A 20569-nucleotide genomic window follows, 5' to 3' on the forward strand; every position below is an offset into this window, starting at 1 on the left:
AGTGGACCTTTAAATATTAGAGTGGTGTGAGGGAATCATCATCAGCCAATGGATTTTGTGTCTGGCTCCTATGATAAAGTTAGTGTGGGCAGCAAGAACGTTTTCATGGCAGCTTCACCACTGCAAGAACAACCATGGTCTTCTCATATCTGATAACAAGCAGGAGATTAATACCAGCTGTGGTCATGTTCAGTGGACCTTTAAATATCAGAGTTGTGTGAGGGAATCATCATCAGCCAATAGTGTCCAACCATAAATGTCACTGAGTTAGTTAAATCGTGAGATCATCACATGGGAAAAAAAGCCAGCACAGCCCATTAGAAATTAGCTGATTGAACATTGCTGACTTTGCTTCTGTGTGAGATCACAAAAGTGAAGATCGAAGAATTTGCCATTCCCTACTGTAGAGCAATCTTGAGTTAATATATGCAATTAGCAGGAAGTGTGGGGGGGGTGCAGGGGGGTCTTGTCCCATCTGCAAAAAAAAAGAAGTTATGTACTCACCATAACGTTCCATCTGAGTAGTTATACTTCATTTTTCTGCAACCTGTGGGTATTCGGATCCATATCGGATCCGAGCCGGCAACTTTTCAAGCATCTGCTCTGAGCTCCGAGCTCCAAGCTCCTCCCCCTTACCCATAACCCACCACATCTCCTACCTTCTCTCAGATCGAGTTTGCCAGTACTCAAACAATCAGCAACTCAATTTTATCACAAACCTTGAACAGGTTCGGGGGAAGGAGGGCGGGATGGTTGCAGAAAAATGAAGTATAACTACTCAGATGGAACATTATGGTGAGTAAATAACTTCTTTATATGAAGTAGTTAACTTAATTTTATCTGCAACCTGTGGGACAGAGTCCTCAGCTACTAAAACTCCTGGGAGGCCCTCATGGAAGGATATTCCTGAGCACCGCATAGCTGAAGGATGCTCTCCCTCTGAATATCAAATCCAATTTATAATGAGAAAGGAAGGTGTGTGACCTTGCCCAAGTTGCTGCAGCACAAATATCATCCAGTGAAACACTAGACCAAAAAGCAGCAGAAGTTGCCATAGATCTGGTAGAATGAGCTTTAACAGGACCAGGCAGAGACAGACCTTTGTCCTTAAAAATTTGCAAAATACATTGGGTAATCCATCTAGCTAAGGAAACCTTGGATATGACTTTGCCCAGATAGGGTTTAGAGAAGGACATGAATAACTGATCAGACTTACGAAAGGGCTTTGTTCTGTGTAAATAAAAATGAAGCTGTCTATGAACATCTAGCAAATGCAGCTTATATTCACCCTTGTTCTGAAAATTTGGAAAGAAAACAGGCAGGTTAATAGTCTGGTTAATGTTTGATTCTGAAGCTACTTTTGGTAAGAAGGAAGGGTTTGTGCAGAGCAAGACCCTGTCCTTATGGAAGATCAAATAAGGGGGCACGGCAGATAAAGCTTGAATCTCAGAAATCCTCCTAGCCGACGTAATGGCCACTAGGAAGGCTGTCTTCCAGGATAAGAACTTCAAATCTACTCATGCTCCAGATTCAAAGGGAGGAGCAACTAACGCCTGCAGAACCAGGGTAAGGTCACAAGGAAGAACACAGTCCTTGATCGGGGGACGTAAAAGAAAAGTGCCTTTAAGAAAAGCCTTATACAGTCTCGAAGAGGCGAGAGCATTCATGTTTTCGCCAACATGGAAATTCGAGATGGCTGCCAGTTGCACTTTTATCGTGGAGGAACTAGCCCCTTGTTGGAATATATTGTCTAAAAATCCAACACTGCAGGAACAGGGGCTGTAAAGGGTTATAAATTCCTCTGAGAAGCCCAAATAGAGAAACGTATCCAATAGCTGCGGTAAATCTTCCTAGTGGAAGCCTTGTAGGATGCCACCAGAATAGTTTTTACTGAAGATGACAGATCGGGAGTCCTGGCAATCAAGGGAATTGGAGCAACCAAGCCGTTAGCTTGAGGCTATCCAGGTTGAGCAGACAAGTGCCCGAGGGATGAGAAATGAGATCCGGGGAAGGATCCAGAATCCAAGGAGGAGCTAGAACATGAGACCAGAGGAAGGGGAACCACACCTGATGAGGCCAGAACTGGGCAATGAGGATCACTTTGCACCCCAGTCAGCAAGCTTTCTGAAGAAACTTCAGAATGAGAGGTAACGGGGTGTAAGCATACAGTAATCCAGGAGGCCAAGCATAGACTAGAGCGTCTCTGGGGGGATCCCCTGGTGAGGGGATCAGAGCGAACAACTCGCTGCACTTCACGTTGGAAGGAGATGCGAAGAAATTGCAGCAAGGCTGACCCCATGCAAGGAAGATCTCCTCCGCTATCTATTGTTTCAGAGACCACTCGTATGGCATTAGAACAGCCCGACTCAATCTGTCCACTAAAATGTTGGAGCGTCCCGGATGTGCGTTGCAATCAGAAATTGACTGGTGGATATTGCCCACTCCCACACTCTCATGGCCTCGTGACAGACAGGGTAAGGTTCATAGGTTGGTACTAGGCTATCAGCCCTAGGGCCTATACAAGCCTAGCCATAACAATTCCCTGGCTATTTCTTCCCACACTATTTACTTCCCTGGACCCCTGTCTAGCAAGGCGACTGACGTGATCCCCGGGATGAATTTCCTTTCTCCCATCCAATCGTCAAGGTTCCTTTTGAAGAGGACCAAAGAGGCACTCTGCTTGACATGTATGGGCAATCTATTCCAGAGTCTGGGGAGTCTCTGGGTCAGGAACCTATCCCTCCAGCATGTTTTGTTTATTGTGATGACAAGGTTTAGATCCCTGGAGCATGTGGCTCTGAGGGATTGGGATTTCTTTAAGTGTAGCATGTCCAACAGCTCTGGGTTTGACATGGCCTTGTATGTTAAGCAAAGATCGCCTCTGAGTAGGCGATATGCGACAGAGTATAGCTGGAGTTTTTTAAGGCGGTCAGCGTAGGGCATCTGCTTTAGGCCTGTGATTCTTTTAGTGAGGTATTTCTGTGGCCTTTCCAGTTGTTGCAGATGTCTTGAGAGGTACATACCAAACGGGGCATTGTATTCTATAATGGGTCTAATGAGGGATGAGTACAGTGGGACAATGACCTCCTTTTTTCTGGATGAAAAGCCCTTAGTGATAAGGTGTGCCACATAGAAGGATTTCCTGACTGTTGTGGCGATGTGGTTATCGAAGGTGAGACCACTGTCCACCTGTGTCCCTAAGTCTCTTATCAAACTTTCGGTGTTTAGTGTACTGCCACCTATATGGTAATTCATGGATACATGTTTTTTCCCAAAGGGCATAACTATACATTTCTTGGCATTGAGCTTGAGCCCATGGCTCTGGCACCAAGCATCTGTTTCTGTAAGGCCCATTTGTAGAGTATCCACATCATTTGGGGATTCAATAATGGCTCCCAGTTTGCAGTCATCTGCAAACTTTGTTATCCAGAGTCCCTTAGTGTTGGCCTGTACTTCAGAGAAGTAGATGCCAAACAAGAGCGGTCCCAGGACTGAACCCTGAGGTACTCCACTTGTCACTTGTCTGGACCTGGATTTGGAGTCGGCTACTTTTACAGTGTGGGTTCTATCAGTAAACCAGTTAGCAACCCATTGGGTGACATAGGGATTAATGCCCAGCTTAGTAAGTTTATCTATGATTCCAGAGTGGGGGATGGTGTCAAAGGCCTTGGCAAGGTCTAGATAGGCTGTGTGGACCACCTTACCCTTGTCCATGGCTCTGGAGACTGATTCGAAGAAGTCAATCAAGTTCAGGAGACAAGATCAGCCCTTCACGAACCCAAACTGGGTGGGGTCCAGTGTTTGAAGGTTGCCAATGTCTTTTTTGTAAGTTCCATGATAATACGCTCCATGGCCTTGCAGATAAGGATTGTCAGACTGATGGGACGGTAGTTTCCGGGTCTGGTTCCCATCTGTTTGTTGATGTACCAGACAACCAACATGTTGTCTGACTGAACTGCAATTATCCCCGGGAGAAGAACAGTGTGAAAGGCTTGCAACGCTAAAAGCACAGCTCTCATCTCCAGAACATTAATATGCAATCTGGTCTCGGTCTGGGACCACGTGCCTTGGACCGTCCTTCCCAATAATGCCCCCCCCACCCGAGCTGGGAGGTGTCCGTAGTCACTGTGGCTTGGGCTGTGGGTGAAATAAATGGCTGTCCTGCTAAGATCTCTGGCGATTGGAGCCCCCAGAGAAGCAACGGCTTGCAGGCTTTGCTGATTTGAATTGGTTAGTCCATGGGGAGATCTAGCCAAGACCACTGTACTGCCAGAGTCCACTGAAGAACACGCATGTGAAGGCGTGCACAGGGAAGAATCAAGATTGCTGTGGCCACAGAGCCTAGGGCTTGGAGAACGTCACCTGCCTTTGGTAGCCTGGGGCCAAGGATCATTGATATACAGGCCAGTAGGCTCTGGACCCTGTCTAGAGTTAGGAAGACTTTCAATTGGAGGGTGTCCAGCCATACCCCCATAAAGTCCAAGATCTGCACCGGGTCCAAGAGGGACTTGGAAACATTGATGGTAATCTTTAGCTGAATTGCAAGATGAAGGAAGGAGTCTCTGGCCATGCAAAGACGACGCTTGGTGGAAGCAGCGAAGAGCCAATTGTCTAGGTAAGGAAATACCTGAATGCCCTGAAGGCTCAGGTGAGCCGCTACGACTGCCATTACCTTGGTAAACCCCGTGGGGGCTGTGGTGAGACAGAAGGGTAGGGGCTCTGAACTGGAAATAATTAGCTCCCAGCTGGAAGCGAAGGAATCTCCTGGAGCTTCTGCGAATCTTGATGTGGTAGTAAGCATTCTGGAGGTCTATCGAGCACATCCAGTCGCATTCTCAAAGATAAGATAGAATGGACTGTAGGGTGACCATCCGGAATTCCTGCTTGGCTACAGCTAGGTTCAGGGTTGACAGGTCCAAAATGGGCCTGAGGTCCCCTGTCTTTTTTTTGGCACTAAAAGGAACCTGGAGTAAAAGCCTGATCCGGACTGACCTGGGGGGACCGGTTCGATGGCTTGTTTGTGAAGCAGCTTGGAAGTCTCTAGCGCTACCGCCTCCCTTTGAGTGGGTGGAACATATGGGAAGTGATTTTGGTTGGATGGGAGGGGTAATGAACGGGATTGGTGCTGCCTCTGGATATTATTTGAAGCACCCAACGGTCCGCAGTTATGGACTCCCAAGCCATTGGGTGCAATGATAATCTTCCCCTGATTGTCTCCAGAGTAGGACAGTTGGGCAACCTCTCAGGGCTGCTGTGTGGGCCTGTCCGAAAAGGTCTCCCTAGACCCAAAGTTTCTCGGCCCCCCTCTGCCTTTGGGGCGGCATCTGTCTTGTCCCCCTCTGCCTCTAGGGACGAGTTGTCCCGAGAGTCCCGGGAAAACTGTGATTTTTGGAACCACATCTTCTTTTGCCCTCTCTTATTCCTAGAAAAGGATCTTTGATGGCTAGAGAAGCAGACTCCGATGGCAGACAAAGTCTTCCCGTCCTTTCTGCTCTGGACCAGAGTGTCACGTACTGTCTTCCCAAAAAAAGAACCATCGAAAGGAGCATTTGTGAAAGATGCCTTGAAGGGGTCCGTGAATTGACACAGTCTGAGCCAAGCGTGTCGCATCATAGCTATGCCGGTCCCAGCCACCCTCGCCGCTCCTTCCGTGGCATGGGAAAGGAGACGCATGGATGTGTTAGATACTGATTTGAGAGTCGACATTTTCACGGAGAACAGACACTTGTCCTCTGGCGAAAAAGACTCTGGGGGCGACTCAGCAAACTCAGTGACCAGGTCTTGCTGAAGTCGTATGACGTGTGCCAAATAATTCAGCGCTCAAATGAAAAATGTCGCTGAAGAAAACATTCGCTTCCCAAACCGATCCACTGCCCTGGCCTCCTTGTCCGGAGGGTGGACCGAGGAACTCTCCTGTGTCAGTTCCCTCTTGGTGGCTGCTGCAACCACCATAGCATCCACTGGGGATCTGAGGGTGGAGAGAGAATCCTGTCCGGGCGTTTTGGTATCGGCTCTATGGTGTCAGGCTCCTTCCATGCCCACGTGGTGATAAGATCTACTAAGGGATCCATAGGAGGGGACACCCAGGATGTAGATGGGCCCGTGACAAAGCCTCCAGGAACACTGACTCGTCTGTAGGTTTTGGGGCTGACCAACCTCCCCTCTGGCAGAGGATCTCCATGATGTCTCCAAAGGAGACATCTTCGGTAGGTGACCTGGGGGAACCTTCTCCTTCATCTAAATCAGTATCTTCTGTCAAGGACTCGGAGGAGTCCAGATGCCTCCTCTTACACGTGTGCTTACCGGGAACCTCTTCAGTGGGACTCTCTGAAGCGGGCTCGTGAGCCACGGGGGGTTCCTCCAGGGGAACCGCCTGGGGGTCCTCTAGCACGGGCTGTCCCTGGGACAAGCTGAAGGGAGTTGTAGCCGAATCCAAGGGAGCCTGGGTGGAATCCAAGGAAATAGGCTGAGGTCTCGATCCTTGGGAGAGAACCCTTTCTTGGGAGAGAACCCTTTCCACCACGATGAACGCCGATGGAGAGCGCACCTCCTTAGCACCCAACAAGGAGGAAGCTCTCCCCAGGTCTGCCGTGATGATCGGGGCCGAGGCAGGAGTAGCCGGGGTTCCAAAGGAATTGCTTGGATCTGACAAGGTCGGAGCCGAAGATACCTCCATCCCCTCGGATCCGACTCCCCATCCTCGGCCCCGAGAGTTGCTCGGATCCAAACTGGTCTGATCCGAGGAACTCAAGGTAATCGCCGGCGTCTAGGTTGGAGGAACAGTCGGCGCCGAACCCCAAGCTCCAAGGATCCTCGGATCCATAAACCCTGAAACCGCAGGCTGGATCGGGGAAGGAGAAATTGGATGAAAGAAGGGCATGGAGGCATCCCCTCCAGAGGGAGAGGGGCCTGGCAAGACTCCCATTTGAATCTGGGTCCGAATAAATCTCATCATCTTGTTCATATCCAACTCAGATAGACTCCGAGTCGAGCGCGAGGAGGCGACCGACTCGGATCTGGCTGGTCGTTGCGAAGTCCTCGATGAAGGCCTTGGATGCAAGGGCTCCGTCGGCTCCGGGGAGAACCTTGGGGTGTGAAGCCAAGGAGATGTAGGTCTACACACTTTGGAAGGCGGCTAGGGAAGGGCTCCCGCTCTGGAGACCACTTGTGGGGCCTAACTCCTCTCTTCTCTCTGTCCTTATTCCTTTTGTCCTTTCCTTTAGCCTCCCCTTCAACAGGTCTAGTGGGAGGTTGAGTCTCAGCCTGAGGGGGGGGGGGGGTTGAGCAGCTGCTGGAGGAGCCGAGGCCGCTGCATCCAAGGTGGAAACCGGTAGAAGGCCCTTGGCAACCAGTTTGGCCTTCCGTTCTTTTAAGGCACACACTACACTGAACTGAAAGATGGGGAACACCCAAGGCAAATAACACACAGAGTGTGGCCATCAGCCGGTGAAAGCTTATGGCCACACCCTGTGCATTTTTTAAAGGTAGGCTTTGGCTGATCAGCCATACTATTAACACACACACAGCCAACCTACTTAAACCCAACAGTCTAACACACACCTAAGGGGTAGGGAAGGCCTTACTATACTACTTTAGCACAAACTCTTTTTTTTGTAACAAAACCGATAAACAGTTAAAGGGGGAGGTAAAGGGAACTAAACAATCACACACACTCACTATAAAGAGCAAAAAATTTGACCAAAGTCATTAACTAACACCCAACAATTGGAGCTACAGAGATCACGATACTGATGCATGACGCAGCAAACGAGATCTGAAGGAAGGTAGGAGATGTGATGGGTTATGGGTAAGGGGGAGGAGCTTGGAGTTCAGAGCAGATGCTTGAAATGTTGCCGGCTCAGATCCAGTATGGATCCAAATATCCACAGGTTGCAGATAAAATTAAGTTAACTACTTCAGATAATTTTTTTTATTAGATCAAGTGAAGAGTTTTCTTCACTCATTTGCATTTGAGTTCTGTATATACAAAGTACACAACCAGCTGTCATATACTCCTTGTTAAATACATGAGAGTTTTTGGGTTGCACTACCCACCAGATAAATACTTCCTACTCCATATGTGCCTAAGGCTATGTCTTGTGTATGCTCTAGAATATGTCCAGATGATGCCTGCTGAATAATGTGCGCAGGACATTTGTCAACACGGTCTGCACTTGTTACGTCCGTCCCTGCTCCATGCATCATGCATGTGCAGTCCCCTCTTCCTGGTTATACTCCTTGTGCAGAGTCATTTCACACCCCTGGTTCCATCCAGGGTAACACTGGATATGCTGCTGCCTGACTGTGCTGTTCACCCATGTCTGTATGCCGTGTGTGGTTGGATAACATTGCCAACACAAATACACGTGCAAACACATGCATCTTGAAGGTCTTTTCAGGTGTGCAGTGCACAGAAGACCATAATATATCCACACATCTGAATCAGCCGTTTAGAAGGCTAAAGACACCCTCCATTTCAGATGTATAGTCTATGTGCTTTTCTATACTCCATCTGTCAGAATGTTGTTCCACTGGCTGTTCTCAATATCACAGGCTGTTGAATATGGAGTATTAATGTCCATCTAGGACATTATTCTTAGGGCACTCTTACACCTTCTGGTGTATTTCACTAGTGTTTACTTCCACCTTAGTCGCCATGATGGTGCACAGTTTGAGTCACCATTATTCACATAATCACAATGCCCGAATTTGCACTTCTCCTGAATTCATATGCATTCGATCTTCCACAATTTCTGTTGTGTGTTTTAATGAATTGCCGACTGCTGGCACGTGCTCACAAACACTGTATATCATAGTACGTACTGTAAAATAAATTATTTTTAAATCTGGCCAAGAGTACAAGTTAGTGCTGCAGGTCTTCAGGTTTATGTCATCGTACTCACTTTTACTACACAAATTACCTAACTTTAGAATGAGCTAAATTAAAGGTGCTCTGTTTGCTTATGAACCGCATGTTTAAATCTACTTCAGTGATCCATGTCAGATTTATTATGACTAATTAAAAGTTGAACTGCACGCAAAACAGAAGTCTCTCTAAAGTACAGTTCATATTATATTTGTACAGAGGTCTGTCATTTTTGATCTCTTACTGTAAAGCAGCCAGTACACGGCACATGCATGGCTGTTTAGAGCTTTAACAATAAATATTTTTTCTCTAGGTTGTTTTATATAGTGTTTATTACCATGTAGTCAACTGTTTAATTTAAAGAAATGTATACTCTGACAACAAGTTATGACAGGGAGCCAATATGCACACCATGTGGTGTAAAGGAATGAAGCCCTGACTACAGCTCAGACATCTTATAATAAGACACAGTGGCAACCGCATTAAAGGGACTGTCTGGAAGAGGTAGCAGAGAGCTGTTAATACTGGTTCACACATCTGGAGAGAGAAAAGTGGCTTGGTTCACTGAAATACTTGCATCCAGTGGATGCCAAGTGCAGCAGCTGGAAGCATAAGTCTGGGACATATGTGCTGGTCTGCCAAATAATGTGGAGAGCCATAGCCAGATCAGATCCATGTGCCGAAATGTACTTGCATCACTGGCCTGGTACTATGGACCCTACATTGGTGGTACATACATCAAGCCCCCAGGTGTAGGGGTCACTTGATAGAAATAAGTTTCTGTCATAGTATCCCACTCCATTCTTTTCTCAGGAATACAGAGCACACATATCAAGTTACTTAAGTTCCTTGTTTACATGGTTTCTGCTGTCAAACTTGCACCATTTTTGTTGCTATCATTTGAAATGAGATTTCAGACATAGATTCAGTACTCCAAATGGGACGCAACTATCTATACCAATATAAAAGCAGAGATAGTATCTTGTTTCCTACTAAAGGTCCTTTTCTTGGGCTTTCCAGCATCTCATCAGCCATTCTTGCTGGTTCTAGCACTACATCCACTTTGTTACGTAACTTCTTTACAGCTTTCATCTGCTGCACTGTTTATTTACAACTTAAAGAATAAAATGCCATTTTTATAATATTAATTATCTGTTGACCTTGCTGTAAATATATGTTTCTCCTGCAATCAGTGCTGCATATGTTCCAAACTTAACATAGCTGGCAGAACGAACATGTTATGGAATGAACAACTTATCTTACCTTCATCAGTGTATCTGTTTCCGTAACAGTCAAGGCAATGCTCTATCATTTCTCTAGAAGGGAAGCAAAACACATTCTTAATCAAGCACAAATCATTCTCTTATCACAAGATACTGAAAAAGCAAGCAAAAGATATTCTAAATATTCTATTTTTTTTTACACAAACTACATTACTGATTTAATTTAATGTTCACCAAAAATAAAAATATGCAAATTTCAATACATCAGAGTCATATATTTAAAAATAGATGAATTAGTAAACAACTCAAGGGAGGTTAATACTTATTGCTCAGATGTTTTTTTTAATTTCTTCTGCTAACCAAGTCAGAAGGCTAACCTGTCCTGGAGTGTTTTAAGCCATGGCCCAAATCAAGTAAAAACATACAGGGCAGAGTAACCATAGTAAACAATAATCCTAGGTCACATCTGTAGCTTTCATCAGAAATTCTCCATTTACATGCAGTTTGTGATATCTTAGACGACAATCTGATTTGAGTTAGAAAGATTTTTTTTGAACGGTAGAAGATTTGACAAAATATCTTTTAACCTGTTCATCTTACAGAAGGTATAAACGAATGAAGCATTCATAACAACAAATAGCTGAATCGTTTGTGCCTTCACAGTTCAGTCTTATAACTTTGTTAACAGTATCTACAAAGGAGCAGTTAATGGTTCAGATTGTTGTTAAAAAATATCCTCATTCCCCAGTAAGTGACATGTCCTCCTGACTAACAGGAACAAACGTAGCATATGACAGGCCTCAGTGGGTAGGGGATATCCATATCTCAAGAGTTGCAGTGTGAGAGAAAAAAACATATGCATGCAACAGAAAAACATATGGAACTTGCACACTGTCCAATACAGTAGTGTGCCTCATAGTTCAATCCCTGCTACAAAATCTAACAAGAACTATTAAGATTAAAGACGCTGCTTTTCTCAGGATATTACACAAGTGCATGCGGTGTCTTTATTATGTATAACTGATATTCCTTGTACTATCATCCATAGATACACAGCAACTTATATACAGCCTTTTCTGCAAAATACCACCCAATTGATCTTTGATATGTGCAGTTAGAATTATTAGGCTCAAGCTCCTCTCCTCACTCCCAAAATGCACTACACTTCCTTGGAAAACTTGATCTGGAGAGGAGAGGGGATTAACAGCCATATCTTTACATGCAGTCCACTACTAATGGTCTGAGCTTTACCCATAAAGATGTCTGGCAAGGTAAACTAGGGCCGTGCACAGGGTACAGTAATCAACATAAGGGGGAAGGAAGGATTATAGGTTCATAGGTAGATACTAGGCTATTGGCCCTGGGGCCTATATAATCCTAGTCAAAAAGGTTCCATGGCTTTCACCACCCAAGAAAATTATTTTCCTGTGCCCCTGTCAAGCAGTGCCGCAGAAGTGATCCCTGGGGTGACTTTTCTATTTCCCATCCAGTCGTCAAGAATTTTTCTTAAAGAGGTCCAATGAGGAGCTTTGCTTAACATGAATGGGTAGTTTGTTTCAGAGTATGGGAAGTCTCTGGGACAGAAATCTATATGTCCAGCATGTTCTGTTTATTGTGGTGACAAGGTTTAGGTCTCTGGAGCGTGTGGTTTGGAGAGATTGAGATTTCTTTAAGTGTAGCATGTCCAACAACTCTGGGTTTGACATAGCTTTCTATGTTAGGCAGAGATCGCCTCTGAGTAGGCGATATGCGAAGGAGTAGAGCTGGAGTTTTTTGAGACGGCATGCGCATGGCATCTGCTTGAGGCCAGTAATCCTCTTTCTGTGGCCTTTCCAATTGTTGTAGGTGTCTTGTGAGCTACATGCCAAATGGGACATTGTACTCTAACGGGTCTGATGAGGGATGAGTAGAGAGGAACAATGACCTCCTTTTTTTCTAGAGGAGAACCCTTTTGTGATGAGGTGTGCCACGTAGAAGGATTTCCTGACTACTGTGGCAATGTGGTTATCAAAGGAGAGACTACTGTCCACCTGTGTCCCGAGGTCTCATCACACTTTCAATGTTTAGTGAGCTACCGCCTATGTGGTAGTTCATGGGTACCGAGTTTTTCCCAAAGGGGATGACAATGCACTTCTTGGCATTGAGCTTGATGCCATGACTTTGACACCAAGCATCTGTCTCTGAGGCCCTTTTGTAGAATGTCTACATCATTAGGTGATTCTACTATGGCTCCCAGTTTGCAGTCATCTGCAAACTTTGTTAGCCAAAGACCTTCTGTGTTGGCCTGCACTTCAGAGAAGTAGATGCTGAACAGGGGAGGACTCAGGACCGAACCCTGTGGTACTCCACTTGTCACTGGTCTGAAGTCAGACTTGGAGTCAGCTACTTTTACTATGTGGGTTCTGTCAGTGAGCCAGTTGGCCACCTGTCTTGTGACATAGGGATTTATGCCCAGTTTAGTGAGTTTATCTATAATTCCAGAGTGGGGGATGGTATTGAAAGCCTTGTCGAGGTCAAGATAGGCTGTGTGCACTACCTTACCCTCATCTACGGCTCTAGTGACTGCTTCAAAGAAGTCAAGTCAGGTTTAGTAGACATGCTCTACCTTTTACAAACCCAAAGTGAGTGGGATCCAGGGTTTGGAGGTTACCTATGTCTTTGTTTATAAGCTCCAAGATGATACATTCCATGGTCTTGCAGACCAGGCTTGTCAGGCTAATGGGGCGGTAGTTTCCAGCATCCGTGGTGGCACCCCCTTTGAGGAGTGGGATAACCGCTGCTGTGCGCCATTCAGGAGTCACATAGCCAGAGGTGAGGCTATGACTGAACAAGGTACTTAGGTGGGGTGCCAATTCGTTCTGTAGTTTGTGCAGTATGCAGCCTGGGATGCTGTCTGGTCCCATGGATTCTGTGTTCTTGGCTTTGGACAGTGCGGTCTTTACTTGTTCATCTGTGATTACAGGGGCTTTGCATTCTTCCGGTATTAAGATGGGCCTTTTGGAGGGTGAGAGGAGGGTAAAGTTAGCACTGAACCTATCTGCCAGGATGTTGGCAATATTAGTTGGTTCTGTATATTTAGTGCCATTGTGCTGTAGCTCAGAGCAGATCTGAGTGTTGCCATTGAGATTCTTGTCATAGCTGTAGAATGCTTTGTGGTTATCTTTGGAATCAGTGGCGATTTTATTTTCATAACTGGCTTTGGTGGATTTTATGAGGGGATCTCAGCTTCTTGCTGAGGCTGACTAGGAAGTTCTTCCAATCTTGGGATTTTACTCTGTTTTGCAACAGCTTCTTCCCTCTGTTGTAGAGTTTATGGCAAGGGACCACCAGATTGGCTTCCTTTTTTGGAAGATAGCATCTTGGTTCTGTTGGGGATGACATGATCCATGCACTCATGTATGTGCTTATACAGCGCATTTGTGTAAGATTCAGCAGTTGTACCTCTATTTTCCGTCTGCATGGGTGTCGTGATGTTTGCTACTTCTGTCTTAAGAAGCATGAAGTTGGCTTTGAACAGTTTTTGACGGTGGTTTCCTTAATGGCGGGTGGGGGTGGGATATGGATGTCTTGGGTGATTAGCGTGTGGTCGTATCTGGCCAGCGAGGAGTTGACATCTGGCATGGAACACCGGTTTCCCATATTGGTAATGACCAGGTCCAGGATATTGCTGCCCCTGGTGGGGGTGTGGACAAGCTGATCCAAGGCGTTGGAATTTATGAATTCCAGAAAACGTTCAGTGAATGAGTTGGTACATGAGTAGTTTTACAAGTTGATGGCGGGGTAGTTGAAGTTGCCCATAATTAAGGTATTGGATTGTACCTTAATATTTTCCAGTATCTTAAGAAATGAAGAGTGGGAATCCTGGGGCATGGTGGGAGATCTGTAACAAGCTACAATCTGGATTGCAGTCTTGCCCAGTGTTAGTTGCACTTGGATAATTTCAGATGCATTATGTTGAGCAACTAGCCTGGAGGTGTGGATATCCTTAACGAATATGGACACGCCTCCACCTTTAGTGTTTCGGTCCAGGTTAGGTGGCCGAAAGGTGTGGTATGAATTATAGCCTGGTAATGCAGGGGTGCTCTCTGGAGCCTTGAACCAGGTCTCTGTCACAACTGCATGGTATGTTTAAGGGGATAAACATGACTTGTGAAGATTTAATGTTATGGTAAGCACACAACGTTCATCTCTTATATGATCTAGTCTGATGATCCATGTCTATCCACTTCAACACTAGGACACAGAGGCCACAGCTGAACATCTTGGGTAACATCATTACCAAATAACTTGGAGGAGAGTAGCTCTGAAGGAAGACTTAAACCACAAGATCACATCCAACTTGCAGTCTTGTAAAACTGTGCAGTGAAGTCTTTGTCAAAGCAGCACAAATCATCCACTGGAGAATTTCTGATTAAGACTACAGATGCATCTTGTGGAATGAACCCCTAGGTTTACCTGGTGCTTTTTTGTTACTAGAAACAGAAGAGCAAGATATGCAGTCTGATAGCTATTGGGACAAGTTGTCCCAATCTGTTTACAGCAAAGATAACAAGTTGTTTATCTTTTCTGTGCAAGTAGTAACACAGTTGTCTGAAAACATTCAGACAATACAATCTATATTCACTCTTCTTAGAAAATTCAGGGAATAAAAGTGGTATAGTAACAAACTGAGATTAAGGTCTGATGCTAATTTAGGGATAAATGAGGAGTTTGTTCCCAATGCAAGATAATACTTGTGAAAAACTAACTAAGCAGGAAGCTAGCTCAGAAATCCTCCTAGCTGATGTAACTGCTACTAGAAAAAACGTGAGTTCCATGAGGGGACAGAATCCTTAAAAGGTGACTTCAGTAGGAAGATGCTTCTAAGAAAGGTTTTCTAAACTTTTAGGAATGTCAAGGACATGTAGTTAAATCCTTCATGAAAATTAGAAATGGCTGCCAGATGCTCTCTCAGAGTGGAAAAGATGTACCCTTTGTTGAAGATGTCAACCAAAGTTGGAATGGGTGCAGCAAAAGAATTAACACCATGCTGAGTCACCCTCAAAAATAAATTTTTGCCACTTTGACTTGTACATATTTCTAGAGGAAGGATTTTGAGCTGCTGTCAGAATCTGGACGACCATAAAGGGGTATGCCAGGTCCCTAGCCATCAAAAAATTGGGAAATCATGCAGTTAGCTTAACTGAAGGCAGGGCTGGGTGAGGCTTGAATGGATGAGAGCAGAGATCTGGATGAGCGTCTGCAAAAAGAAGTTGTTTTACCAGGTGAGATCACATTAAGGGAACTAAACTTGTTGAGAACAAAAAGGGAATACGAAAATGACTTCGGCTTTACACATTTTTGCCTTCTGCAGAGCAGAAATTGTACCAATTTGAAAAGAAGGCTACTGTATAAAGATTTGGTAATGACAGGTAATAAAAATATTAGCAAGATAAGGATCTTTCCATGTTATAACTGTGTATGCTACTAAGATATAATTACGGGCACTGAGCGTGTGCATCCCATAATGAAAAGAAAATATACCTTCAAAGTACCTGCTACCTGTATCACATGTAATGTGGTTTATCTTGCTATTTGCAAAAATTGTTCAGCGTTTTATGTAGGAAAATCAACCTGTAAACTTAAAGATCGAATTGTGCAGCACTAGTCAGATACTAGAAGGGGTGTGACTACTAATGAACTTGCTAGGCATATTAGACAGGAGGGTGATGAGCATATTTTAAGTTTTGGGTTGTTTATCCGAATCGAAGGGGAGGTGATATTAATAATTCATTGGAGATAAAAGAGTATGAATGGACAGTAATGTTCCAGGCAGATACTAAGCTTGGGCTAAATACAGCTGTAACTATAAAACCAGTGTTGAAAAGAAAGCAGATGATTTTAAAGAAATGAATTAGGGTACATTTTTTTTGTATATGTTTATATGTATGATAGTATGCATGTATTTTTAAAAAAATACTAAGTATTAAATATTTTGAATGTTTTGTATATGTTTATGGTGCTGTATGCCTTTTAGAGGAGCTATGTATGTGTAAAGCTGTGTCATGTGATCTTCATTTTAATTCTAATGTATAAGGGGTTGGGAGGGTGGCCTAATGGTTAAGGTGTTTGCCTTGCAAACACAAGGTGCAGGGTTTGAGTCTCACAAGGGATAATTGGCTAGGCTTAAAATGGCTCGCAAGGGCAGTTAGCTTAGTACTAATCTATGAACCTATGAGATGTTTTAACTCTTTGTCCGACAGCTCTGTGATTTATTAAATCCTGTTGCATGTGATTTTATATTTTGTTGTCAAGTGTTTCCTTCTGCTGGAATCTTTTTGGGTGGACATTGCTTTTGCTACAGTGAAGGTTAACTGCTGTGTTGGTCCACTGTTGTTTTGTGCCATGTCAGCTATTGCCATCTCTATCAATTCAATGTCACTTTCCTACCTTCAACAGTCATACCTGACTACTGCAGGTTTTCTCTCATGCAATCCATCCATCTTTTTGCTGGATACCCTTGTTTCCTTTTACCTTCCTGTCTCTTTCAAATCTTCTTCATAAGATCGTCTTCTGATTTCCTGCACATGTACCCAAACCACTTTTAGCTGATGTCTTTGACCTTTTGTGCAACTGGAGCTACTTTGGCTTCTGCTCTGATATCTTCATTTCTTCATCTGTCCCACAGTGTGCATCCAAAAACCTGTCTCAGGCACTTCTCCATCATTTGTACATTCCTCAACAGCTCTGCCAGGTTTCTATACCATACAGTAGCACTAGTTGTACCATTATTTTATATAATTTACTATTCAATTTCTTTGACATTCTTCTGTCACACAGTACCTCTAACACTCTGTGTCAGTTGTCTGCTGCTCCTATGATTCTAGCTTTGACCTCCTTTGTTCATACTTCCCTTGTCTTCAATCACCCCTCCCAGATAAACTTGATTTTCCTTTCAAACTCAATTTTCAGATTTTGCCCCATTTGTTGCCATGATAACGGTCTTGTCTATGCTCAGTTTCATCCCGTGTGCTTTCAGTTTCCATTTTCTTACCATTTGCTGAAGCTCTTGTTTAGAGTCTGCTTGTAGTGCTATGTCATCTGCATACAGCACCTTTGTTGACATGTCCCCTTCCAACCTTTTTGAAAACGTACTCCATCACCAATATGAACAGCAGTAGGTTCAGAATTGAACCCTTATGGGTGTCTGAATATTGTTCGTTCTTGTGTCACTGGATCCTTGTACATATGCTGCAATAATTCTACCAATGTTTCTGGTATTTTGAATCATCGCAGGACTGCCCAAAGCAGCTTTCTTGGGACTCTGTCATATGCTTTCTACAAGTCTAGGAATGTCCAGGTGGACTCTTTCCTCATCGCTTTCTTCTTCTTAACTATCTGTCTCACTGCAAACATTGGGATCAATTATGCTGCATCCTGACCTGAATCCAAACTGCTCATCTCCCATCTTACTTTCTACTACTCTGCACATTTGTTTCTGCATATTCATTTACCAATCACCCTTTCCAGCACCTTCTCACAGTACAGCTGTTAATGTCTCCCTTGCTCTTCTACACTGGCAATAGAAGGCTTATTCTCCAGTCATCCGGGATACACCTTTCCCCTCCATACTGGTGTGGACACCTTTTGGAGCCCTCCCCCCAACTCACCCAACATCTTGATCTATATCTCGATCCATGGAATCTAGTAAATAGGACCACAGTACTCACACAGTCCACTGAAATGCGGCTGACCAAGTTTGTTGACGACTGCAAGAGAAGCACTGTTATCTACTTATCTACTGATACCAAACTTTGCCAAAAAAAGTATTGGAATATACACATACCAAGTGTATTGAAAACTGTCTCAAGCTAAATGCAAAAAAGTGCAGCACAGTAGCATTCTGCAAAAAAGCTCCTCCCACCTCAAATGTTATAAGCGGTACTCCTCATCAAGCAAATATTGTTATAAGAGACCGAGCAACTTATGTGGACAAATCACTCTCATTCCATCATGTTTCTACCATAGACAGAAAATTCTTCTATCTGGCCCAGTTAATTTCCAGTAGAATATCTTCAAGATCCAATAATTCATTTCATCACTGTACCCTTCCCTTGATAAGCCTATCACTGAATACAGTGCTCCCTTAGTATATACAAATCCAAGCATATCACTCACATCAGCTGAAAAGAACCCAATAATTTTTAACCAAAAAATTAAAGCAGTTAAATCTTTCAACTTTTCCAATAAATTAGCACAACTCCTCTAATACTCAGTAGCCTACCTGATGCTCGGAGATGACCAGATGACCTGTGTCTCGTTTTTCGAGCCATGAAAAACCGAATTCTATTTGACATCCTACTTCTTTAAAAAACAAACAAAAAAAAAAAAAAACACAGTGACCCCATAATCTACAGACTTAAATTTACACAAACAAACTGATGAGACTCACTGGAGAGCTAGTTATTAACTCAAAGTCTTCCCAGCCTATGTAGTAAGTTACCTCTGTGACGATAGGAGCTACTGTCAGCACAGCTAGCTAGAATTTTGTAAATAATTATATGTCAGTTGTGAATATCAAACTGATTTATACAAGATGCTTATGTTACAAATGTATTAGAACTGTATGTTGTGTATATTAAACTGATTTGTATAGATGTTTATGTTGAAAAGGTATTTGTAGAGTGCTTGTGTTTGCAATGTATCCACTGTGTGCACTAATGGAGAGAACAGAAATGTACATGCACTATTGTAACCATTTAAATGTATATGTTTTAAGAGAGGAACCTGGAAGGTTAACCTCAGTCCAGAAAACTTTAAAATATATCTGAAATTAAATCACTTTATGGGCTATACCGTAAATATGCTATCTCACAGGTTTCAATCCAGCCAGAGACACAAAGTCTGCACTAGGAAGCTTTCTGCATTGTCTTTTAGAACAAATTTCTACTCTGGAAGCATGGAGGTAGAAAATTGTTTTATGACTTCACCCACCTGCCACAGATCTGAGAAAAAGCCCTTATGTGTGTATTTTTACAGGTAGGTGCTAAATCCTGCCAGCTTCCAGCAATGGGGGTTTGCATGGGAACTAGAAGTTAGATGACAGAAGTGATGTCATTCTGCAAAAGTAATGCTTCATATATTATTTTGAGAAGTCTCTTAGTGAGGCAGAGTATTCTGTCTTGGGCCTGACAACAAGAAGGACCATTCACCACATCATCTGCCTTGCTCTATTTATTAAGTAGGGAATAGCGATTCTCTTAGATTCGGTCAGAAATATAGTGAAGCTTAGTTTAGATATTGCTTTTCTTTATTTGTCTGAGCCTGTCCTTCAATGTTATTTTAAATATTTCCTGTAATTTGAAATCTGATGTTGCAGTGAATATATACTTAAAAAAATAAAAATGCTGGCAGGCAGAGTTTCACAGGCACAAATCACTCAGGTGATGATAAACCAAAGGTGTATTTAATGATAAAAACAAACAAGAAAAACAAATAAAATGTGAGTGCTTTCATTAAACAAGTGTTAACTTCATCAGACACCATTAAAATGTAAGACAGCCATTTATATACATATAAAAAACACTCTGATTGGGTAAGCAAAGAGAGGCAGCTAGCTAAGCAACACTGAGACAGAACATTAATTAACCCCTTGATGACTGTGTTACAGTTGAAACTGTTGCATCTTAAATACAACTAAAACTTGTAATTAAAAGATAAATTATTAGTCTCATACTTGTGTCATGAATGATTCTAAATAGGATAAAACTAAAACCAAAGTCATTTTTTAAATTTCATGTTAAATATTCACATAATGCGAAAATATTTACCAAAGCCAAATACATACAAAAGTGCTTGTGCTTAACAAATGTTTGAATATATTTTGTTCCTTTCTAGGGCTTTTAATTTCAATACAGAAGAGATGGATGTCCTGTCATTTATCCTGGCCATCTATCTGCCTGTAGTAAGATTTGCCACCTTAACTCCTTTAACTCTAAATGAAGTCTCCAAGGCTTTTTGTCACTGATGTCTACATGGTCTATTGCCTTAAATGTGAAATTGTGGCCGGTATTGTCCTGAATATGCCTCGCCAAAGCATTATTAATATTATTCTTTCTTATGGCATAGTTATGTTCATAAATTCTGGCATTAAATTTCCTTTCTGCTTTGCCTACATAAATTGCTAGGCATTGGTCACATGTAGCCATGTAGACCACTGCCTTGGAGTGACAGTTATATTTACCTTTTACATAATGGTCTATACCATTCACTGTAAATTTGCTGCCTGATTTCACTTTGTGGCACCAGTTACAAGACTTACATTTGTACATCCCTACACGTCCTGTTTTAGTGTAGTTAGAACTTTTCCTAAGAAGGTATTTTAAGTTTAAGCCCCTTCTGTATGTAACTATAGGTCTTTCTCCTATTTGTGCCCTGATGTATTGACCAGCACATAACAAAACTGAAAGCTGGTAAACTGAACAAGCTGGAGAGGGATGTT

At 43.3% G+C, this 20569-nt stretch overlaps 1 protein-coding gene across 1 annotated transcript in view; it reads right to left on the reverse strand.

Annotated features, from left to right (window-relative positions):
- The window catches only part of DSCC1 (DNA replication and sister chromatid cohesion 1), a 477417-nt gene that overhangs the window by 149736 nt on the left and 307112 nt on the right, over positions 1 to 20569 (reverse strand). The window contains exon 7 of the mRNA XM_044067559.1: positions 10130 to 10182. Coding sequence (XP_043923494.1) covers positions 10130 to 10182 — 53 coding nt within the window. The remainder of the gene's footprint in view (positions 1 to 10129; positions 10183 to 20569) is intronic.

The sequence above is a fragment of the Protopterus annectens genome, chromosome 3.part1 (genome assembly GCF_019279795.1).
Source record: "Protopterus annectens isolate FY-2018-M chromosome 3.part1, PAN1.0, whole genome shotgun sequence".
NCBI lineage: Eukaryota > Metazoa > Chordata > Ceratodontiformes > Protopteridae > Protopterus > Protopterus annectens.